The 25273-nt window shown below is 48.4% G+C and overlaps 1 protein-coding gene and 1 long non-coding RNA gene across 2 annotated transcripts in view; one reads left to right on the top strand and one right to left on the bottom strand.

Annotated features, from left to right (window-relative positions):
• The window catches only part of KCNQ3 (potassium voltage-gated channel subfamily Q member 3), a 382118-nt gene extending 361495 nt beyond the window's left edge, over positions 1-20623 (bottom strand). Inside the window, exon 1 of the mRNA XM_060201221.1 lies at positions 19684-20623. Coding sequence (XP_060057204.1) covers positions 19684-20069 — 386 coding nt within the window. The 5' untranslated portion in view covers positions 20070-20623. The remainder of the gene's footprint in view (positions 1-19683) is intronic.
• A 172-nt stretch (positions 20624-20795) lies between these two features.
• LOC132541321 (uncharacterized) lies at positions 20796-22857 on the top strand. Its single transcript, XR_009552494.1, has 2 exons — positions 20796-21348; positions 22744-22857. It is a non-coding gene; the product is annotated as an uncharacterized LOC132541321 (long non-coding RNA).
• The last annotated feature ends 2416 nt before the right edge of the window (positions 22858-25273 follow it).

The following is a 25273-nucleotide window of genomic DNA, read 5'->3' as shown; positions in this document are numbered from 1 at the left end:
TCTTCAGGCTTATTTAAAATAGTACTCTGGTTTTCTCCAGTGAGATGTACACTTATCATTTCACCAAAACTACAGCCCCACCCCCCAAAGAATAACACAGCCAGTGGTCAGGTTCCTGATGCTCTTAAAAATCCTCAATGTAGGAGTTGGGCGGTAGCACAGCGGGTTAGGCACAGGTAGCTCAAAGAGCAAAGACCAGACTAAAGATCCTGGTTCGAGCCCCCGGGTCCCCACCTGCAGGGGAGTCGCTTCAAAAGCGGTGAAGCAGGTCTGCAGGTGTCTGTCTTTCTCTCCACCTCTCTGTCTTCCCCTCCTCTCTCCATTTCTCTGTCCTATCCAACAACGATGACATCAATAACAACAACAATAATAACTACGACAACAATAAAAAACAACAAGGGCAACAAAAGGGAAAATAAATAAGTAAATAAATAAATAAATAAATATATTTTTAAAATCCTCAATGTAGGAGTCCAGCGGTAGTGCAGCGGGTTAAGCGCACATGGTTCAAAGCACAAGGACCAGTGTAAGGATGCTGGTTTGAGCCCGGGCTCCCCACCTACAGGGAAGTTGCTTCACAATCGGTGAAGCAGGTCTGCAGGTGTCTGTCTTTCTCTCCCCATGTCTGTCTTCCCCTCCTCTCTCCATCTCTCTGTCTTATCCAACAACAATGACATCAATAACTACAACAATAAAACAACAAGGGCAACAAAGGGAATAATTTTTTTTAAAAAAATTCTCAATGTGGGTGAGGGTGGATAGCATAAAGTTTATGCAAAGAGACTCTCTGAGATGCCTGAGGCTCCAATGTCCCAGGTTCAATCCCCCACATCATCATAAGCCAGAGCTGAACAGTGCTCCTGTTTAAAAAAAAAAAAAAGAAAGAAAAAAGAATTCTGCATTGCTGCCATGCAGCAAGATATCAAGAAGGTTAGCTATCATTAGATATCAGGCACGACATTATGTATTTACAAATACCTTAATTCACCTCTGTTCTTTCTGAATGGCTCTCCTAAATGAAAAATGAGTAAGGGGGAATGCTACAGAATTGTCACGGTGCTTATACCACAAGACTTCCTTTACTTCAGAACCACTGGGAAGACAGAAAGCTTTGTGAGCCTCAGGTAGGGTATCTTCTGCACTGAAGGCCTACATAACATGTAGTGGTCACTGCTGCGGTCAGGCAGGAGGTAGAGAGCCAGGAAACAGACACTTTGCTGCACCATGTCTGCGTGCATGGGCCATTGGAACAGGGACAGGAAGAATACCATTACACACTGTGGGGGGAGTTTTAATAAGGTCTCCACATCTGGTAACTGCAGCAAGCCAGTGGGAAGCTGGTCCAGGTGACAAAGTCAGGGCTTAAAGGAGCTGGGCGCTAGTGCAACAGGTTAATCGCACAAAGTATGAAGCATAAGGACCACAGCAAGGATCCCAGTTCAAACCCCCTGCTCCCCAGCTGCAGGGGGGTTGCTTTACAGGTGGTGAAGCAGGTCTGCAGGTGTCTGTCTTTCTCTCTCCCTCTCTGTCTTCCCCTTCTCTCTCCATTTCTCTCTGTCCTATCCAACAATGAACAATAGCAACAATAACAATAATAATCACAACAAGGGCAACAAATTGGGGAAAAATAGCCTCCAAGAGCAGTGGATTCACGGTGCAGGCACTGAGTTCCAGCAATAACCCTAGAGGCAAAAAAATTTTTTTTTAATATTTCACATGTCTGCCTAAGGGATTTTTCTGAGGGGAGATACTCATGAGAGCAGACCTATGCCAGTGAGGCAGGGAGTGTGCGGTTAATTCTGATCTGTAGGACGCGTCAGCATTCCTAAGAGGGGAGCCAACTGCCCCTCGTGGTAACCTGCTTTGTAAAGCTTCTTTCCAGTTTAATTCTCTCTTTTTCATTTTTGCCCCTTTCACATCACCACCTTTTAATGATTTCTCCCATTATTGCTGAGAATCATCTCGAAATCAAGCGACCTCAATAGGGACGGTATTGCTGGCCTGGTGGTGGTGCACCTGGTTGAGCACACGTTTCAATGTGCAAAGACCCAGGTTTGAGACCCCGGTCCCCACCTGCAGGAGGAAGGCTTCGTGAGTGGTGAAGAAATGCTACAAGTGTCCCTCGTTTTTAATGTTTAACTTACCTTTATTTATTGGATAGAGACATTCAGAAATTGACAGGGCAGAGGGAGATAGAGGGAGAGAGACAGTGTGAAGCTTTCCCCCTGCAGTTGGGGACCAGGGGCTTAAAGCCAGCTGGGTCCTTGTGCACTGTAATGTGGGCTCTGCACCAAGTGCACCACCGCCCAGACCTGCAGTTGTCTCTCTTTCCCTCTCCCTCTCTATTTCCACTTTCCCTCTCAATTCCTGACCGTCTTTAATCACTCTAATCAATCAATAAAAATGTCATTTAAAAGCAAAAAAAAAGACGTGGTTTTGCCTTCAGGTAAGGAGAATTTTGTCCTTTGGAATAGAATACCTTACTTTTTGTGTGTGCATCAAATCCACATATGCATAGCATATATAAAAAGACGCACAGTCTCTGTGAGGTGTTAAAATGACACGGGGGCAGAGGAAAATGTCTACAGAGAGCCCACTAAAGGGAACTGAGCAAAACAAGACTGATCACCCTTGGGGTACACGACCTAGCTTCACTGAGCTCACCGCCTTCAGGAGCCTGGGAGGAACCAAGATTCCTGTGAGCTCAGCCACCCACTGCACAGAACCCGGTTCCAAGAAGTCTACGCTTAGTCCTCTCAGCATCCCATACGGCACAGGCTGGTAGGCTGATTCGATCAAGGAGACGCAGAGCCCCAACGATCTAAGGAAGGGAAGGTGGACAACTAGCCTGGGATCTTCTCACACATGGAATACAGAGCTTGGATAAAAAAGAAAAAGAAAGAAAAATATGCCTATATCTGTGACTTTAGGAGAACTCTGATGGTTACCACTGGAGGAGGGTAGGGAATGGAAACTTGGGTGGTGGGAGTGGTGCAGAATTACACCTCTCTTATTTTATAACTGCCACTACATCACTAATAAAAACACAATAATAAATAATAATAAAATTTATTATTTTATAAATAATAATAAAAAATTTTATTAAATAAAAATTTATTAGTTTTTATTTAATAATAAAAAAGGGGAAGGCATGAGATTTCAGCATCCTAGTAGTGAGATTTTAAGCTCATCTTAGGGTCATCAGGAGTATACAGTGCAGGGCCAGGGGGTGGCGCACCTAGTTAAGCACTCCCAATATAGTGTGCAAGGACCTGGGATCAAGCCCGGGATCCCCACCTATAGGGAGAGAGCTTCATGCGCGGTGAAACAGGGCTGTCTCTCCGTCTCTTTCCCTCTCTCTCCCCACCCTTCCCAGTTTCTCACTGTCTCAGATAAATAAAGAAAGGAGTATACAATGTAACACAGCACGGAAATTATAAGACATGGAAGACTGCTACTGAGGGAAGTCAATCAGTTTTCTGTGAAAGAGACAGGTGGTGGCACAGCTTCCCAGGTGACATTATGAACAAGCCGCAGTGGAAGGCGGCATTTGTTATGGCTGGGGGAGGGAAGGGGAGACTAGGAGACCCAGGCACCAGGCATTTCAGCAGGAAAGGACATTCCCTTTGGCAAGAGGCCAACTGTGACCTGCACCCTGGGGTTTCTGATCAGTCTGCACTTGATTGGATTCACTCTTCCTTTCAGTAGAAGCCAGAAAAATCACACTGAAGGTGAGAATGGTCCATCAGGACATCAGAAAAGCCAAGATGCTGAAGAAAGACAGTCTTGGAAGGACAAGTTGTATTCAAGCTCTGAGACCTGACTAAGGCACAGTGACTTTGAGTAGGTTTCTAAGTGGCCTGAATATCTGTGGGGTTTTGTTGTTGTTAATAGTTTCTTACAAGATTGTAAGACTACAATATTTAATTCCTCACCACACTCCCCACCAAAGATCCCTATCCCCACCCTCCCACCTCCCAAAGATAACTACTAGAGTTCTCATAAATCTTATAAACAGTTTACTTGCTTCTTTTTTTTTTTTTTTGGCAAATTCATGTAAATCAGATCTCTAGATTTCACATATGAGTGAGACTATCTGGTAGTTGTCTTTCATCTCTTAATTTATTTTGCTAAGTATTACCATCTACAGTTCCATCCATTTTGTTCCAATGGACACATTATCATTTTTGATTGGAGAGTAGTATTCCATGGGCTATATATCCCATAACTTCTTTAGCCAGTCATCTCTTGATAGGCATTTTGGCTGCTTCCACTCTTTGGCTATTGTGGATAATGCAGCTATGGACACAGGAGTGCTTATGTCCCTTCTAATTAGTGTTTGCGTGCCCACCAGATAAATGCCTAAAAGTGGTCTTGCTGGACCACGAAGTAATTCCACCTGTATGTGTATAGTAACTAACTGTCCACACATTCTTCCAAACGGGGCCCCCGTCTGCATCCCACCAGCAGAGAAGCAGAGTTCCCTTTCCCCACAATCTCTCCAACATCTGTCACTTCCTGGATTGTTGATATAAGCCATTCTCTTAGCTGTGAGATGGTATCTCAACATAGTCTTAATTTGCATTTCTTTAATGATAAGTGGACTCTTTCTTCATGTGACTGTGGGCCATGTTTATCTCTCTTTTAGAAAACTGTCTAGTTTGGACTACTTTTTTATTGGATTATATTTGCTTCTATTTTATTTTATTTATAAAAAGGAAACAAACACTGGCAAAATCATAGAATAAGAGGGGTACAACTCCACACAATTCCCACCAGAACTCCATATCCCCTCCCCTCCCCTGATAGCTTTCCCATACTTTACCCCTCTGGGAGTATGGACCCAAGGTCACTGTGGGATGCAGAAGGTGGAAGGTCTGGCTTCTGTAATTGCTTCCCAGCTGAACATGGGCATTGACAGGTGGATCCATACTCCCAGCCTGTCTCTCTCTTTCCCTAGTGGGGTGAAGTTCTGGGGAATCAGAGCTCCAGGACACATTGGTGGGGTTGTCTGTCCAGGGAAGTCTGGTCACATCATGCTAGCATCTAGAACCTGGTGGCTGAAAAGAGAGTTAACATACAAAGCCAAATAAATTGTTGAGCAATCATGGACCTAAAGGCTGGAATAGTGCAGATGAAGAGTTGGGTGGGGATCCTCCATTTTGTAGACAGCTAGTAGGCATATTTTAGTTATATTTCAAAGGGCCTGTGGCTATACTAGTGTTTTGTTTTTTTTTTCCCTGAACCTGAAGTCTGATAGGCAGGTGGATCCAAGTTATTGTCTGGGGAAATGATGTCATGGCTGGAAAAAGGACCAGAAAGCTGGATCAGGGAAGAGAGTAATGGGAAAGGTGTATAAATATTGTTGACTGTAAACCCCATCAATTTGATGTGATCTGGGGCCCATATTCGTCTCTGGAGCCTATGTGACCTCTGCATCCCTGTAGATCTGAGAGACTGGCCTAATTTAACAATGACTCTCTAGTCACTATCAAGCCACTCCATCGGCTGGGGGGCCCTAGTCGGGGAGTCCTGAGATTCCCAAACAGACACGATGGGCCTAGAACTCGAATAAATCCCTCTCTCTTGTCAATCTGCACCTCTTCTGTGGAGATGTTTGACAGCATGGCATGTCTGATGTGTGATGTGCAAATATCTTCTCCCGTGTACTGGGCTGCCCGCTTGTCCTTGGGTAGTTTGCTGCTGCTGTATGTCAGTCTCCACTTCTCTCTGCAGTTCCTTCCTGCACCGATGGCCTCTGATTCTGTCACCTGCCAAGTGCTTCTCAGTGCCAGGCCCATAACCTGCTGCCAAGTGACTACCTGATGATTAATTTGATTAGACCTGCTGAGTAATTTTTTTTTTGACATCTGCAGGTGGAAAGGCATCAACACCTTCATGTGGATGGCCGTGAGACATCACTAAAGCTGGGGTTTCAGGCGAGGGCAGCATGGTAGGGAGAGATGAAGGGTGTGAGCCTGGGAATTTTCCACCAGCACAACTCCCTGGTTGGATGTTTTCAAGTCACATCAGATTGTTTTTTGTTTTGTTTTCCCATCCCACCCCCAAAGATCCCCAGACAGACAGAAAGGGCCTTAAACTTATATGACAAGGTGTTGTAACTTTAACTTTAAAGGGGTTAGAGCTTAGGTGCTTACGGATTCACAGTGGGGAACGGAGAACAGGTTTAAACAATACAAGGCTTATTAGGGTGAAACCAGTAAAAAGGAAAATAAGCAGTTATCATCAGGGGTTAAGAGTATGCTAGGTCTGGGATTCGGGTGGTAGCTCAGCGGGTTAAGCGCACCTGGCGCAAAGCACAAGGATCAGCAGAAGGATCCTAGTTCGAGCCCTTGGCGCCCCACCTGCAGAGGGGTTGCTTCACAAACAGTAAAACAGGTCTGCAGGTGTCTATCTTTCTCTCCCTCTCTCTGTCTTCCCCATCTCTCTCCATTTCTCTCTGTCCTATCCAACAATGACGACATCAATAACAACAACAATAATAACTACAACAACAATAAAAAAAGACAAGGGCAACAAAAGGGAAAATAAATTTAAAGAATTGTAAAAAAGAGTATGCTAGGTCCATAAAGTCCGAGTACAGTTATGAAAAGTTCAGTCCCATGAGATATACAATTAGCAGCTGCGGAAGAGGCTACTCATGGCTGGAGGGGTCTAAAAGTGTACCAACTAGCAGAGACACACGTGTTCAGTTCCCAGGAGAAGAAGCCATTGCGGATGCCTGGAGCCCCTCGGCTGAGACGGAGCGGCAGCCAAAGACAGAGACCTGCTCCAAGTCCGAGCCTTTCAGACACTCCCTGCTCTGCTGCCCGTCCTCAGGCTGAAGTCATGCGTATGCTAACAGTCCCAAACTCCTGTTGGGGCCACATCACATCACCAGGGCCCAGGAGTGGCACACCAGGTTAACTGTACATAATGCGAAACACAAGGATCCATACAAGGATTTAGGTTCGAGCCCCCAACTCCCCACCTGCAGGGGGGTTGCTTCAGAACTGGTGAAGCAGGTCTACAGGTGTCTCTCTGTCCCTCTCCCTCTCTATCTCTCCCCTCCCCTTCTCTCTCAATTTCTCTCTGTCCTATCCAAAAAAATTGGGGGGGGGGAGGGCAGTGGCAGCCAGGAGCAGTCGATTTGTAATGCAGGTATGGAGACCCAGTGACAACCTTGAAGGCAAAAAAAAAAAAAAAAAAAACTGCTATGACCAGTTTCCAGACTGTGAGGAATCAATGGCCGACAAGTTTGATGCACAGGCTACTGCCTGCCGTGGAGACAGAGCCCTGCTTAGGAACCCCAGATGCAGCAGTGTGTAGGGAGAGCCCTGCTAGCATCCCTACCGTCACCAGCACACCGGAAGAAGATACCCCGGTGGTGCCGCCCCAGAAGGGAAACTACTAGTTGATGGGGAAGTTGGCTCCTAGTGCCGTCAGGGCTACACACCACATTTAGACTGATACACTGGGGCAGAGTTCAGACAATTTTAGATTTCTCTTACTGTCAATGGTAATTGGAAACTTTCCTCATGTTTGGGAGCTACTCTCTGCACTGAACCAGCTCTCTAGTCCTATTCTCAGCTCTGACACCATCTTCCCAGGCAATATCTTTAGTCCCCCTGCATGTTAGCTGTCAGGCTCGGGTGAAAATTACTAAAGTCATGGGCCCCTTGGAACATACCTACAATAGACATCCTAGCTTCCTCCCACACGAACACCCCTAATTTCATCTGCTTTATTCCTACCTTTGGGTCCCTATGTATTAAACAATTTGTCCTGCTGTATATCTTACTGCCTTTTGGCCACCAAGTTGCAGATGCTACTGTGATGCCATCCTGACTTCTGGACAGACGATCTCACCCATGTGTCCTAGAACCCCACCTCCCCAGAGGCCTGCCCCACCAGGGAAAGATAGAGACAGGCAGGGGTGTGGATTCACCTGCCAACATCCATGTCCAGCAGAGAAGCAATTACAGAAGCCAGAACTCCCACCTTCTGCTCCCCATAAAGAACTTTGTCCCACACACCCAGAGGGATAAAGAATAGGGAAACTTTCAATGGAGGGGGTGGGACATGTGAGAACGGTGTGGAATTGTACCCCTGATATCTTACAATCTTGTCAATCATTATCAAATAACTAAAAAAAATTTAAAGAATGGAGAGGGGGGAAATATTCCAACTGAGCTATTCATCATGGACATAAGCCAAACTGGATCTATTAATTGGGATGGTCCTGTATCCAACAGTAAATTTCCCCCCCCCTTTTTTTTTCTTGTTTCTTATTGTCTGGGGTTTTGTATCTGTGCTTTTCCACTGTTCCTAGTGGACTGACCTCATATTCCTTTTAATTTCAGACGGAGATAGAGAGAGATAGAGATAGAGAAAAGACAGATACCCCAGCACCACTCCACAGTTCACTGAGCTTCATGTGGTGCAAGGGGTCTTGAACCCAGGTCCACTACACTGGGTGAGCTGTCTCCTGTTACCCTTCCCACTCCACCCCAGAATATTTATTCTTATTGACTATATATTATATGCAATTCCACTAAAGAAAACACATCAACTCCTTATGGCTTCTGCCCAAGAAGTGACGACTGGGATGGCATTTGATGGTATCCCGTGATGCCCAGAAAAGCACGAGCGGCCTGACCTGAGTATTGCCTTCTCCCTTGCCATCCCAAATCATTTGTTCTCTTCATTCTCCCAAACCTTAGTCATCTGAGGCGAACTGGCATCTCTGTAGACACAGACGCTAAGTTCCTGTTACAAAACGTCTGATGACCGATATGCAGCAAGGCAACACATTCACTGGGCAGTTCCAAAAGCCATGAAGCAAAGGGGGCTGAGTGGCATGTTACACTGTGCAAGGGACGCAGGTTCAAGCCCTCCACTCCCCACCTGCAGGGGGAAAGCTTTGTGGGTGGTGGAGCCGGGCTGCAGGTGTCTCTCTGTCTCTCTCCCTCTCCATCATCCCCTTCCCTCTCACTTTCAGACTGTCTCTAGCCAATAAATAAATGAAGATAATAAAAAAATTACAAAAAGAGAGACAAAAAAGTATGTCACCGTTTTTCTGATATCCCAAGAGAAATGTTGCAAATCTCTAGACACGCCAATGATTAACCCATAGTGGAGAAATCCCAACTCGGGGGAGGGGTGGTCTACCAGGCGCTTTAAGAAAATGCTATCTTTGTTTTCAAAGCAGCCCATCACATCAAGCACTATCCTGTAGGGTCTTTTTCGCCAGCCTTACGCAATACTGTGATACCCCTTTTGCAGATACTGGACAAGTGAGATGCTTACATTCGGTTAGTGTAGCTTTCCTTTAATTTTTTTATTATTTATTTTGGTTTTTTAGGAGACATGCAGAGAGAGGGAGACATGCAGAGAGAGAGAGACACCAGAGCACTGCTCAGTTCTGGTTTATGGGGGTGCGGGGGATTGAACCTGGGATCTAGGAGCCTCAGGCATGAGAGTCTGTCTGCATAACCATTAGGCTGTCTCCCCTGCCCTAGTGTAGCTTTCCTAATACTTCCGTTACTGCCCCCTTCCCTCCCTGCCACCAGGATTGCAGCTGGCGCTCAGTGCCTGCACGCCCCGACCAATCCCAGTGGCTTTTCTTTCCCATTTTTCTTTTGATAGAGGGTATGTGTGACAGAGACCGGGGAAGACAGATACAGCAAGAAGGGGCAGTACCTCCAGCACAGCTCCACCATTCATGAAGCTGAACCCAGGTCCTCAGGCACGGTAACGTTCTGCTAGATGCACCACCCTCAGCCCTGTCCCTCCAGTCAATGCTCTTTTGACAAACCCATAGCTGCCTTGCACCTCCCCAGACCAGAACCTCACTGTCCACTGTCTAAAATGTGCTTGTTTTCAGTCCACATCTAAAGAACCTTCACTTGGGGTGGGTGTGTGTGTGTGTGTGTGTGTGTGTGTGTGTGTGTGTGTGTGTGTGATCCCCCCAACCCCAGAGTTATCACCGGTGCTCAGTGCCAGCACTATGAATCCACTGCTCCTGGTGGCCATTCTTTCTATTTTATTGAATAGGACAGAGAGAAATTGAGAGAGAAAGGGGAGACAGAGAAGGAGAGAGAAAGACCCCTGCAGACCTGTTTTCACTGCTTGTTGAAGCTTTCCCCCTGCAGGTGGGGAGCCGGGGCTTGAACCCAGACATTTGTCTGGGTCTTGGCACTTGGCACCACGTGCGCTTAACCAGGTGCACCACCGCCCAGCCCGCTCCTATGCTCCTCTTCTCACTACCCTGTTGCTAAAAGATGATCATAGTTTTGTTCTGCAAAGATTCAAAACCGAGTCAAGAATGAAAAGCAGGGAACAACTGAGATCATCCAGAAAATGTCATGAGATCATTCCCCATTAATTAAACCTGAAAGCTGATGACACTTTTGGAGAATACAAATTAGCAAATGAATTTTCGAATCATGCAATCGTAACCATTCAGTATTACATTGAACCTAGGGCAGCCTCCAGTTCTCCAAGCAGCAGAAAGAGACAAATCAGTAGATTTCTTTCCTTTGATTTTTTTTTTAAATTTTTTTGCCTTTGTCATTAGGGATTTAATAATGGTCAACAAGATTGTGGGATAAGGAGGGGCACAATTCCACACAGTTCCCAGCACCAGAGTTCCAGATCCCATCCCCTCCAATGGAAGCGTCCCTATTCTTTATCCCTCTGGGAGCATGGACCAAACTTCTTTATGGGATGCAGAAGGTGGAAGGTCTGGCTTCTGTAATTGATTCTCCACAAGACATGCATGTTGGCAGGTCGATCCATACTCCCAGTCTGTTTCTCTTTCCCTAGTGTGGTAGGGCTCTGGAAAGTTGGAATTCCAGGACACATTGGTGCGGTCATCTGCCCAGGGAAGTCAGGCTGGCATCAAGGTAGAGGCTGGGTCAACACACTGTGCCACTAAGGGAAGACAGGTCCCAATGTGACTGCAGCCTAGAATGTTCCCAGCTGTGACCATGGGCTGTGAGCTCAGAACAACAGGGACTCAGAGGTCGCACAGCCTCCTGTGCCAAATAGGAACAGACATGGGTCCTAGGTCAGATTGATGGGGTCTACAGTTAATGGTATTTATATACTCTCCTCATATTTGGGAGCTGCTGTCCACCCTGATCTGGCTTTCTCATCCTATTCCCAACTCTGACACCATCTTCCCAGACAAGACTCCTAGCCCACCTGCATGCTAGCTGCTGGGTTCTGGCAAAAATTACTAAAGTCATGGAATATGCCTAAAATAGACTTCGTAGCTCCTTCCAACATGAAGACTCCAAATCTCACCTGCTATATTCTCACCTTGAGTGGATTCCTTTATCCCCAGCTTCTGACGCACCCTTTGGAGTGGTCTCCCCCAGCTCCACACAGGAGGGCTGACAGGACCTCTCCCTTTTGGCATGCCTCGGCGCTTCATCGGCACTCTATTCCTGCATTTGCTAGACTTCTTAAATTTAGTTGCTTCACGATTCTCTCTCCACAGGGAAAGAAAGATGAGTCACCTCCCTCAATTCCCTGGAAAAGGCATAGCACAGGATTCAGAGCGCGTGACCTTGATACAAATGGCATTAGCAAGTCAGACTGTATCTTTGCACTGTCCACAGATCATGACCCGCACAAAACCCAAGGTGAACGGGAACCTTGAAATGGGATCTATATAGAAACCAGGAATCTATTTTAGGTATGTTCCTAGGGCCCATGACTTTAGTCATTTCTGTCTGAGCCCAATAGCTAGCTAACGTGCAGCTGGGCTAAAAACATTGTCTGGGAAGATGGTGTCAAAGTTGTGAATAGGACTAGAGAGCTGGACCATGGCACAGAGTAGCTCCCAAATAGGAGAAGAGTACTTAGCACAGGAGCCTGTGTAACTTCTGCAGCCCTGTCAGTCTGAGCTGCAAGCCATGGGTACAGATGTGAACATTCACAGATGCACGCATTTCAGGACCAGGACCAGTCTTTCTTGACGGGGAGAGTAGGCTGACCCAGCCTCCCATCAGAGAGTGGGGTAGTCTCTACCACTGCCGCTCTACATGGAGGGCAAGGTCCTGGAGAGGCCCACAGAGGGCTTGTGATGATGTCCCTGCTGGAAGAGACAATACTTCTGGTCCACCTGCATGGTAGCCATAAGGCTCAGGCAAAAATTACTGAAGGCACGGACCCCTTGGAACATACCTATTGTAGGCTTCCTAGCTTCTTCCTACACAAAGACCCTTAACTTTTTTTGCTTTATTCCTACCTTTGAGTTCTTGTTTAATAAACAATTTGTCCTGCTGTAGATCTTACTGCCTTTCAGCCACCAGATGGCACTGTGATGCTATCTTGACTTCCCTGGACAGAGAACCTCACCAGTGAGTGCTGGAGCCTCACCTGACCAGAGCCCTATCCCACTAGAGAAAGAAACAGCCTGGGAGTTGGGCAGTGGCGCAGCGGGTTAAGCATACATGGCGCAAAGCACAAGTACTGGCGTAAGGATCCTGGTTCGAGCCCCTGGCTCCCCACCTGCAGGGTAGTCACCTCACAGGTGGTGAAGAGGTCTGTAGGGGTCTGTCTTTCTCTCCCCTTCTCTCTCTTCCCTTTTTTTCTCCATTTCTCTCTGTCCTATCCAACAACAACAACATCAATAACCACAACAATGGCAACAAAAGGGAAAATAAATAAATATAATAAAAATACTTCTATTAAAAAATAAAAAGAAAGAAATGGGTTGTGGGTATGGCTCCATCTGCCAGTGTGCATGTCCAATAGAGAAGCAATTTCAGAAGCCAGAACTCCCACTTTCTGCACCCCATAAAGAATTCTAGTCCACACTCCCAGAAGGATAAAGAGTAGGGAAGCTTCCAAAGAAGAAGATGGGACAAGGAACTATGGTGGTGGGAACTGTGTGGAATTATACCCGTTTTCTCACAGTTTTCTGAATCATTATTAAATCACTAATTAAAAAAACAGAAACTAAGAATCTAAGAAAGCCTGTTAACTCAGCCAAAGGCTCCCAAGCCTGGCTTCACACTGAAATGCCATAAAGACAATGTCCTATGTCTGCAAGCTGCCGGACAGAGGAACAGAATCAGTCTCAGCTGGCACCTCTCATCTGGTCTCAGAGACGTGCGCCCTGTACTCACCTAGATCGGTCATTTTCTTGGATATATTTTAAACGTTTCACTGTAAAACATTTTAAGAATTTATAATACAAGCCTACACATTCACTTACACCCTCTGCATGCATGTAGAACCATTTAGAAGATTCAAAACTCCTAACATATTAACACTGGATATTACACCCTTTGATTCCTGAATAACTAGAGCGTATTCACATTACGTGATCACACTGCAATGGTAACACTCAGTAAGCTAATTTTAATATAATAGTATAGCTGCCATGAAGTTCATATTCAAATGTTCTCTTTTCTCCTTCTTAAGTTTTCTTTTACTTTATTTATTTAATTTGGTTGAACAGGAAAAAAAATTGAGAAAGAAGGATAGAGAGGGAGGGAGGGAGGGAGAGAGAGAGGGAGAGAGAGAGAGAGGGAGAGAAAGAGAGAGACCGAGACCTGCAGACCTGCTTCACTACTTGTGAAGCTTTTCCCCCATAGGTGTCAACCAGGGATTTGAACCTGAGTCCTTGTACACTGCAACATGTACACTTAACCTGGTACACTACTGCCTAGCCACAGGTGATGAGAAATTTTTAAGGTTTTTTTTTTCCAATTCATAACAACCTTGTGGCTCCAGGCCAGCAACTTTTACTCCTTCCCATTCTCCTCCCTCCCTCTCTGCCTTCCCAGAAAGAGAAAGGAAACCACCACAGCACTGAAGCTTCCTTCAGGGCCACAGAACCCCCAAGTAGCAGCGTGGCGACTGGAACCTGTATTGTGTGTGCACAGGTCAAAGCAGGCACTCTCTCAGGTGAGCTAGCCCACTGACCCTTAAGAATCGTTAAGATCTGTTTTCTGAATAACTTTCGGGGAGTAAATGCAGTGTTGTTACCTAAAGTCACCGTGCTTTCCGAAAGATCCTCAGAACTTGGGTTTCTGTGACTGTGAGTTTGGATCCTTTAACCTTCTGCTCCCAACTCCTTCATTTTCCCGCCCCCGGTAATCACCAACTCGATCGCTTCTTCTAAGAGTTCCGTAGTTTCGGTTTCCATATAGAAGTGACATCAAACAGTACTTCCGTTTTTTCTGACTCACTTAGCATAATGCCATGGAGAATCCTCTACACTGCCACAGTGGCATAAATTCTTTACCTGTCTGCCTAAAGCGAGAGAGAGAGAGAGAGAGAGAGAGAGAGAGGAAACACACATACTACCTGTAAACTGACTACCAGGTATGGCATTTTCTTTATTCGTTTACCTGTCAGCTGTTTCCATATCATGTGTATTAAAAATAAGGTTTTGTTGGAATGAATATGGAAGTACATCCTCTCCAAGGTCATGATTTCATGTCCTTTGACTGAATATCCAGAAGTGGAGCTGGTGGATCATAGAGGAGCTCAATTTTATTTGTTTATTTTAAGGAACCTCCACACTGGTTTCCATAGTACCTGCATCAGTCTGCAGCTCACACCCACACAGGTGTGCAGAGACGGTCACTGTGGTGTGGAGGCGGCTGTCCTGCATCAGTCTGCAGCTCACACCCACACAGGTGTGCAGAGACGGTCACCGTGGTGTGGAGGCGGCTGTCCTGCATCAGTCTGCAGCTCACACCCACACAGGTGTGCAGAGACATGTCCTGAGGAGCTAGTGGAACCGACCGTCCTTCAGGGGTCTGTCAGCTACCAGCATGTTTTCTCTGCACAACTGTCCATTCAGGTCCTTTGCCCATTTAATTGACCTTTATTTGTGTTGCTGCTGTGTTCTGTGAGTTCCTTACATACTTAGGGCATTAACTCCTTAAACTAATAGATAGTTTGCAGGTATTTTTCCCCACACCCCAGGCTTTTATTTTATTGATTAAAAAAAAAAACAGTTCAATGTGGTTCCACTTGCTTCTCTCCTTTTTAAATTTTTTTTGTTATCTTTATTTACTTATTGGATAGAGATAGCCAGAAATCAAGAGGGGAGGGTGAGATAGAGAGGGAGAGAGATGAAGGGACACCTGCAGCCTTGTTTCACCACTTGTGAAACTTTCCACTGCTGGTGGAGAAGTGGGAGCTTGAACCTGGGTCCTTGTGCACTGTAACATGTGAGCTCAACCAGGTACGCCAGCACCTGCCCCTCGCGCTTCTTTCCAAGCTTCCCACTGGGCTGTCACACCTCTTTCACTCCCTTTAATTGAAGCAGCTCCTGTCATCTGTGCCTGTTTTCGTGACAGAGACCCTCCGAGAGAGATAACCCAGATATTTTGCACAATATGGATTTATCTATGATTACTTCTTATTAGATTCCCGTCACTTTAAATACTATTTCAGATGAGTTGTAGACTTCCATCAAATCTGCTCAAGAAGAGAGTAGGGTCAAGTGGTCTCCTGGGGAATGACAAATCTGATGACTTTAGTCCAGGTGAACTCTGACAGATCTCCTTCTGTTGCCCTTTCCTGAAGTGATTCACAAAGTTTCAGAAGTCTGGTTACTCAGAATGGACTCTGTAGACCACTGCCATCAGTTTCCCTTTGAGAACTTGTCAGAAATGCCTCTTTATGATGGGTTCAGGTGAAAATTAGTAAAGTCATGGGCCCCTTGGAATATACCTAAAATAGACCTACTAGCTTCTTCCAAGATGAAGACCCCCACATCTCATCTGCTATATTCTTACTTTAGGTTCCTGGTTATTAAACAATTTGTTCTGCTTTATATCTTCATGTTCCTTTAGCCACCAAGTTTCAGATGCTACCATGATGCCAACCTGACTTCCCTAGACAGATGACTTCACGAATGTGTCCTGAAGTCTCACCTCTCCAGAGCCCTGCCCCACTAGGGAAAAATAGAGACAGTCTGGGAGTATGGACCCACCTGCCAATGCCCACGCCCAGCGGAAGAACAATTAGAGAAGCCAGACCTTCCACCTTCTGCATCCCATCATGATCCTGGGTCCATACTCCCAGAGGGATAAAGAATAGGTAAGCTTCCAGTGGAGGGGATGGGATATGGGACTCTGGTAGTGAGAATTGGGTGGAACTGTGTACCCCTTTTATCCCACAGTCTTGTCATTATTAAATCAGTTTTAAAAAATGCATTTTAAAAGTGTCTCGCCCAGGAAAATGGAGTATCCCTCCTCTGTGTCACCTTCCTCTGCACTCTTTTCTGGTGCGCACAAGAATGAGATGCTGTAGCACCACATAAGAGCTGCAGGTCTCCTGTGCAAGCTGGTTTGGCTAGTTAGGAATTTTCAAGAGACTGGATGAGTCATGTGGCTTTACTGAACCTATCACTGATTTGTAGAGGACACTGTAAGTACTCCCTCCGGCACTCAGGCCATCGCCTAGGCAGTAAAATACAAGCACCTGTGGTCAGCCCTGCCTTGTCTAACTCTTCTGTCATCAGAGCAGATAACAGTGGAGTCAATGCTGTACATCCTTTGTTTGCCTTCTTCATTCTACTGAGTGGTTTGAAAACATCATTAACAAAAAAGACTTGGAAGAAAGGCAAGAACTTGAGAAAATAAAGAGAATAAAACACGATGTTGGAAAAAGGAAGGGGATGGTCTTATCAGGGTACAAGGAGAAGGGAGATTTAATATGTTTAGATGGAGAGGCAAAAAGAAGACAATATTTACAATCTCCCCACAGGGGCCTTTTGCCTTTTACACCAATGACTTCCACACATGTCCAAAACTTCCTTGATGTTGGCAGTTGATGGCCCCGTATTAGAAATAAACCAAGTGAGATTCAGTAATCACAGCAGATTCCTCTGCAGGTCACACAGTGAGAGCAGAGTCTGACTAAATGCACGTGACTTAAAGACCACATTCTTCCCACAGACAGACAGCTGACATCACGGCATCATCATCTCATGCCTATCAAAGTGAAGACAGTGGGGAATTTTGTCTCTGGGATGATACTGAGGCTCAGTACCAGCACTATGAATCCACTACTCCCATGGCCACTTTTTCTTTTTTATTGGACAGGACAGAGAGAAATAGATAAAGAAGGGGGAGGGAGAGAGGGAGAGAGATCGAAAGACACCTACAGACCTGTTTCACTGTTGGTGATGCCACCCCCCTGCAGGTGGGGAACCAAGGGCTCGAACCAGGATCCTTGTGTGGGTCCTTGTAGTTCGTACTGTGTGCCCTTAATCCGGTGTGCCACCATCCATCCCTCCCCGAGATGATTATTATTTAAAATAAAATATACACACACACACAGAAAAAGGGGAGGAAGGAAGAAAGAAAGCAGAGGATCAGCCAGACAGCTCACTTGAATAGCGTGCTGCTTTGCTGTGAACACGACCCGGGTCCAAAGCCCAGCTGCACTGCACGGGAGGAAGCTTCAGTGCCTCAGTGCTGTGGTCTCTTTCACGCCTGCCTTTCTGCCTCTCTGTCTCTGTCTTAAGTAAATAAATGAGTAAATATTTCAAAAAGCATTTCTGAACAGGATTGCCATGAGCAAGTCACCTCATTTCTGAGTAAATACACAGAGGAAGAGAAAGGAGAACCTCAAAGAAATACCAGCCCTCCCATATGGACCGCAATGTTATTCACAACAGTCAAATCCTGGAAGCCAGCAAGAGCTGAAAGCCTAAAGCAAGTCAAGTCTGTTCTTTTTTTTTTTTTTAAAGAACCTCCTCACTATGGTGAGAATAAAAATACATGACTTACGTAAGTGATTTACTTCCTTCTTCCATAGCCTTCAATTTTCCAGCATCCTCAGGATGGACTTGTTCCAGAGAAGGCTAAAGATGAGACTCTATCAACAACAGGCCTTAGCTACCATTTTCCCAGAGAAGGTGAAGAATTGGGGGCGGGGGGGGGGTGAGAAAGAGAGAGCCCAGAAATCTCAGTGGGCCTCCAGGTCCAAAAGCCAGTCCATATACACTGAACATCATTTACAGCAAAAATGGACAGGAGATTGTATATGTACATTTAGGTGCTTGTGCAGTTAGTTACACATCCCATCCATAGTGTTCACTTCAGCTCCGGTGCTAGAGATATTGAGAAAGTGTTATCTTTTAAACCCTTTATTTACCACCTCAAGAAAATAAATAAATGACATTCGCAGCCACACTCTTGCCAAGGTTGGTCTGCCCCAAATATATCTTCCTGCTGGTTGGAAGTTTTATTTTTTTGTTTGTTTTTTTTTCTCCTTCCTGCAGGTTCCTTAGTTTTCAGGAAGCAACCTTGCAGGTTCTTTTAATGTCTGGATAGAAACCTGTTGCCAAGTCTGAGGTCCTATGCAGACATGCCACCTGGTGGCCAAATCTGGAAAAGCACTTCCAACCAAAGGAACAAGGGAGCTCTATTCCAAGGTTCCCTGAACGCCATAAACCACAGGAGTCAACAGGAGGAGGACAGAAAGGAAACCGCATGGCTAAAGGGACGCAAAAGGGAGAATACCCATGGCCAATTCTCCACCAAAGACTCCCCAATCACACAGTCTTCCAAAAAGCACCCATGCCCAACTAGAGGGTGAGGTCAAGTAAATGGGAATGTCTTGCTAGCCTGGAGGTGTATGTATGACGGTACCATTCTCCCACCTGGGAGAAGAGCCACCAATATCAGTTTCCCTTCTCTCAAACACAGGCGGATTTTCTACCCAAAGTGGTAAGCACAGAAGGGAGTTCCAGATCGCCTCCAGCCACCTCTTACATCTTGTCCAACATAGAGATTCTTGGGGTGGGGGGGGGGGTATAGCCAGGAGCAAACACCCTGCCCAGCCCTTCAGTTTGCGTTCTTGTGCAACAGAAGCAAGAGGCCAGCAGCAGGTACCATGGAGGAGAATCAGGATGTGTCATGAAGACAATTAGACCAAAGTGCCCCCCAAACACACACAGACACACAAATTGTCAGTCTCACTCCCTCAATCAAAACCCCTTACAGCCCAACACACACACAGTCTTACAGCCCAACACACACACAGGCACCTGGGTGTCTTACAGCCCAACACACACACAGGCACCCACCTCTGTTAATATCCCTAAAGAGAACTAAAAAAATACGTATTTTCACCTGTATTCCCCCTGCGCGCGCGCACGCACACACACACACACACACACACACACACACACCTCCAATGGGCAACACCAGCCTTTTTTCTGTAGCAGAAAGGAGCCCTAAGGCTTGTGCAGCGCGCCCTCTCTCACCAATCTCAGCCCCCCTCGCCCCATGGGCTGCGCACCACTCCTGTCTTCAAGTCCAGGATGCCTCTCATAAACTCAGCGCTGATCCCAAGCGAAGGGACCCACCCAGAGTAGAAACAGGACGCTCCTGTTTCTGGGAGGACCCCGCCGCATCCTGTCCAACCTCCACGTTCCCTGGGAACACCGCACACAACATCGTGTCTGGCTGCAACAGCCACAACCCGACCCGGTGGCCCCCGTGCGCACCCGCGCGCGCACCGCATGCGGGTGAGTCTCCAACTCCGCCAGGGAGCCGCGCTGGGCTGGATCCCTGACACCCTGAGCGCGTGGCACAGACACGCAGCCCCACGCGGGGAGGAGCACCCACGGGGGGCAGGAGGCTCCGCAAACCCGAGGGAGTGTGGGGACCCCGCGCCCGGCCAGGTACTCACACCAGCGCGTGGTACAGCAGCGCCCAGCCCCGCGGTCTCTCCAGGGCGTCGTAGATCAAAGTTTGGATGCGCCGGTACTTGGCGTTGTTCCTCTTGACCGGGCGGCTCAGGGGGGTCTTGGCCAGCAGGCCGATGCCCTGCGGGGTCCTCCGCAGCCCCTCGTCGCGGCCGCCCCCCTCCAGCAGAAGGGTCCCGTCTTTGTCAGCCCCAGCCCCCAGCGCCAAGGTGACTTGCTCCGCGTCGCCCGGCGCCAGCCCGGCTTTCCGCTCCTCGTCTCCCGCGGCCGCCGCGTCCCCTCCGGCGGGGTTAGCGGCCCCGCCGCCTCCGCCGCCCCCGGGGCCTCCGCCGCCGGCCGCCCCCGCCGTCCTGCGCGCCTTGAGCCCCATGGGCCGCGCCCCCGCCCCCGCCGGCGGTGTCGCCTGGGCCGCCGCAGCTCCGGGAGGAAGGGGCGCTCGGGGTGCGCGGACCAGGCGGCGGCGGCGGCTGCAAGCCCCGGAGCTCCAATGCCATGATCCGCACGCCCCTCCCCGGCCCACCCCCAAGCAGGCAAAGGAGGCCCCCGGGGGGCAGCGGAGGCCAGGCGGGGCAGAGCCGGGTCACATCCCGCGCGGGACCCCGAGGGGCGCGGGTGGGTGCGGGGTGCGGGGTGCGGGCGCGCGTCAGGCGCGGGGGCGGCGGGAGGCGGGCAGCAGCGCCCCGGGGCGGCGGCACCCAGGCCCGGGAGCCCGAGACAGCAGCATCGCAGGAGATCTCCGCGCCCGCAGCCGCCTGCCCGCCGCCACCGCCGCCCCCGCGCCCGCGCCCCCGCCCGCGCCCGCGCCCGCGCCCCTCCCCGCGCGCTCCAGCCTCGGCCCCGCAGCCGCAGCCCAGCCCGAGCCGCCTCCCTCGCTCCCGCCCTCGCCGGGGTGGGGCCGCCTCGTCCCGCCCCGTCGCGGCCGCGGGTCCGGGACGAGCTCCGCCCTCCCTCCCGCAGCCCCCGCCCCGCAGCGCCCCGAGGGCCGAGCCCGCAGCCGCTGTCCCCGCCCGGACCCGCGCTTCCCCGGGCAGCGGGGCTTCCCCGGGCGCGGCCTTTGGGCTGGGGTCCGGGAGCCGGGGCTCAGAAGGAGGGGCTGGGCTGGGCTGGGCTGGGGGTGCGGGGTCCTCGTTCTGCCCCCGCCTGGCCGCGGAACCTTGAGCTGTTCACCTCGCCTTCCAGCCCAGCTTCTGGGCTTCGGAAGTCAAATCCAAGTTGCGGGCTCAGCCCAGGTCCCCAGGCACCGTGAAGCCGCCCGCGCTGTGGCAGCCTCGCTCCCCGTGCAGCTCAGGGCTCCTGGTGGGTAGCGAGGCCCTGCCCTCCCCTGACCCTTCCATAGCCCCCCTGCAAGCTTGGGAGAGCAGAGCTGAGGACCAGCCAGAACAGGGAAGCAGACACCTCCTTGCTGAAGCCATGACTGACTGACACACTGGAGACCAGTCATTCCCTAGCCTGCCCGGGCTGCCCTGATGGTTCATTCATTCAGTCAGATACTAAAGACCCAGGCTGAGGACTATCTCCTAAGAAGGAGCCACGTTCACAGGCAGAGGGCATCAGGCAGAGGAGGAGGCTGGGGAAGGGAAGCCTGCAGCCTGCTGGAAGGTGGAAAGCTGAGAGCAAAACCAAGGCGTCATCCACGATTGGCAAGTGCTGTGAGGAAACACAACAGCCTTGTGTTTGATGTGTGTTTGTGTGTGTGTGTGTGTGGGGGGGACTTCTGTGCATAACCTGATTCTAGAAGGTTGCATCACGAAGGGGACATTTGTGGGGCAAGACCTAGATGACAAGCTGGAACAACTGTGTACAAAAAGAGCCTTCCAGAGGACCAGCTGGGAGCACACCCGGTTAAGTGCACTTAGTATGAAGCTCAAGGATCCTGGTTCGAGCCCCGGCTCCCCACTTGCGGGGGGGGGGGGGGGTCGCTTCACAAACAGGAAGCAGGTCTGCAGGTATCTATCTTTCTCTCCCCTTCTCTGTCTTCCTCTCTCCATTTCTCTCTGTCCTATCCAGCAATAACAGCAGCAATAACAATGGAGAAAAGATGGCCTCCATTAACAATGGATTCATAGTTGAGGCATCAAGCCCCAGCAATAAGCGTGGAGGCAGAAAGAAAGAAAGAAAGAAAGAATTAAAAAAAACAAAACCTTCCAGGAAATAAAACAGCAGCAAGTGTGCAGATGAAAAGAGCTTTAGCTTACTGTGTACAGAGAGCTGAGGAAGACAGCCCTCAGACAGGGGCGACATTTCGTAAACCCAGTGATAGCAGAGAATAAAGAGGATCCTAGCCTTTATTTATTTACTGCCATCAGGGTTGTCATTGGGGCTCAGTGCAAGCAATATGAATCCACTGTTTCAGGCAGCCCCCCCCCCTTTCTATTTTTATTTGATAGGACAGAGACAAGTTGAGAGGGTTGGGGGAGATAGAGTGGAGTGACACTTGCAGACCTGACCCATGGCTCCTGAAGCTCCCCCTACCTCCCTGCAGGCTGGGAGTTGAGGCTCAGACTTGGCTTTTTATATATATATATGTCAACCCACTGTGCCACCATCAGGCCCTGGGTCCTGCCCTTTAGATCTAAGTCCCTTCCTTGCACCACCATCTTTAAAGAAGCCCTTCAAACCCTGCAAACTTCAGCTACTGTTGACCCATGCTAACGAATATGCCATTTACTTTTCACTCTCTTCTCCTGTCTACTGCATGGAGTAGAAAGCAAGGCTGTGACCAGGGTCCAGCCAAGTATGCATGCCTAGCATATATAAGCTACTCTCTTCCCTGACCCAGCTTTCTGGTCCTTTTTCCAGCCATGACATCATCTCCCCAGACAATAACTTGGATCCACCTGCATATCAGATGTCAGGCTTAGAAAGAAATAAAGGAAAAAAAATAACTAGTATAGTCATAAGCTCTTTGGAATATAACTAAAATAGGACTACTATCTAAAAAACGGAACCCCCCCCCCCTTAACTCTTCATCTGAACTATTCCAGCCTTTAGGTTCATGATTAGTCAACAGTTTGTTTGGTTTTATGTGTTAACTCTTTTTTCAGCCACCAGGTTCCAGATGCTACCGTGATGCCAAATGGACTTCCCTGGGCAGACGACCCCACCAATGTGTCCTGGAGCCCTGCTTCCCCAGAGCCCCAACCCACCAGGGAAAGAGAGAGGCAGACTGGGAGTATGGATCGACCTGTCAATGCCCATGTTCAGCGGGGAAGCAATTACAGAAGCCAGACCTTCCACCTTCTGCATCCCACAATGACCCTGGGTCCATGCTCCCAGAGGGATAAAGAATAGGAAAACTGTCAGGGGAGGGGAGGGGGTACTGAGTTCTGGTGGTGGGAACTGTGTGAAGCTGCACCCCTCTTATCCTATGCTTTTTTGTAAATGTTTCCTTTTTATAGATGAAGAAGAAGAAGAAGAAGAAGAAGAAGAAGAAGAAGAAGAAGAAGAAGAAGAAGAAGAAGAAGAAGAAGAAGAAGAAGAAGGGAGCACCCGGGGCCGGCCGGCAGTAGCACAGCGGGTTAAGCGCAAGAGGCATAACTCGTATCCCATTAAAAGCAATGATAGCGAAACTGTCAGGCAGTTTGGAAACTGATTTGCTCCAGTGATTTTTATGGGCCAGTGGGATGTGTTGTTGAGACATCTTCTCTTTTTCTCTTCTTTCTCCTTCTCCTTCTCCTTCCTCTTCTTCCTTCTTCTTCCTTCTTTTTCCTCCTCCTCCTCCTCCTCCACCTCCTCCTCCTCCTTCTTTTTTGCCACCAGGGTTATAGGTTTATTGCTGGAACCCTGCCTGCAATCAATCCACTACTCCCTAGCGAAATTTATTTATTTATTTATTTATTTATTTATTTATTTATTTTGATAGGACAGAGAGAGATTGAAAAAAAAAGAAGAAGAAGAAATGAAGAGGAGGGGCAGTGGGGCACCTAGTTGAAAGCACGAGTCGCCATGCATAAGGACCTGAGTTCTAATCCCCCACTGTCTACCTACAGAAGAGACTTTGCAAGAGCAATAAAACAGGTATCTCTCTCCCTCTCTCCCTCCCTTTCTCTCTCTCTCCCCCCATGTCTATCTTTCCCTGTTCTCTCAATTGCTCTCAAAAAAATAAAATAAATATAAATTAAAAAGAGGGGGTTAATGGCTGCCAGGAGCAGAACCAAGTCCCGGCAGTAACCCGAGCGGCAGGAGAATGAAAGAGAGACAGAGACAGTCAGAACAGCAGACCTACTTCCCACTGTAGGTGGCACCTGGGCTTGAACTGGGGTTTTTGTATATGATAATGTATGTACTCAACTGGGTTGCATTAGTACCCACCCACCTGCTGTTCAGATTTCTTAACAGAGGCTAGAGATGCCCAGAATGTGAGGTTCATACTGAGTGTCACTCAAGGCTCATCACACAGATTTCAGCTGAGGAGAATCAAAGGTTCAACATCCCCTTGAAAGAAATCTTGGAGCCTCAGAGACCCCCATGAGTCTTGGGTACCAATCAGGCATAAATTCAGTGCAGGGCTATCCCGGTGCTCAGGTGAGTAGGTGTCATTTGCAAACACAGGGATCTCAACTCCTCACAACCTAGAAATATGACCTGGAAACCCCACCACTTCATCCTTCTGAGACCCACCTTGCACTCCCCCTTCTCTTTGCCTTGCTTCTCCTCCCCTGTGTATTCAGATGCCTGAAAGTCCTTTTACAAGCAGGCGATCTTCCTGGGAATGAGGAAAGAAAGGCCGGTGAAATGGCCTTCTGAGTTCCTACTTCACGCATCCTCCATCTCAAGGGTGAGACCATCTTCAAGACAAAGGGATGCTGGAGAGCATCTTCAGGATCACAGGCCGGTGGTGCTCTTGAAATGGGTGATATCACCGTGATCGAATGAGGAGGACAGGCACGTGCTCACGTGGCCCTGGCTACACTCTCGCCCTGTCCGCCAAATGTTGGGACATGGACATAATTAGCTAATTAGAGGAATTGTTGGGATGTGGACATGATTAGCATATGGCTGAGGTCAGCTGAGGAGCAGACTAGGGTCTTAAGCAAACCCACAAGGGATTGTGGGTGTGTAGAAAGCTATTTAAGCGAGTGTCTGCCGGCAGTTGCTCTCAGTTCCAACTAGCGGTTCCTGCCCCATGCTCTGCTCCTGGGGCTCTTGTCTACTCCCCTCCACCATGTTGCTTCTCCGAGGCCTGAGCACGTATAGCAAAGAGCAGGTAACCAGCGTAAAGACTCACCTGCCATCATGACTAGCCCATTTTTGCCCCTTTATAGGTCTGCTGTCTCTAACCGCAATGCAATGAACTTCCCATTTGTTTAAACTGCAGGCAAAGCCCATGTCAATTTTTTTCCTCATTTTTTGATTACTAAACCCAAACACATGAAAGAGCTATTTCAGACCATGTTATACATTTGCTACCCAAGAAATGCATTGTGGTTGTAAAGAGATTGTGAAATAGATCTCAGCAAGCGAGGCAAAGTATAAGAAAGAAGTCGTCACACAGAAATCCAGAACTCCCCTTTGCTCCTGTGAGGATAACTGGTACTGTCAAGGCTGTTGCAGCCAGCCTGCCTCCAAAACAGC

Source organism: Erinaceus europaeus, chromosome 1 (genome assembly GCF_950295315.1).
Source record: "Erinaceus europaeus chromosome 1, mEriEur2.1, whole genome shotgun sequence".
Taxonomy (NCBI): domain Eukaryota; kingdom Metazoa; phylum Chordata; class Mammalia; order Eulipotyphla; family Erinaceidae; genus Erinaceus; species Erinaceus europaeus.
Note: the sequence above shows the minus strand (reverse complement) of the source record. Positions and strands in the feature narration are given on the sequence as shown.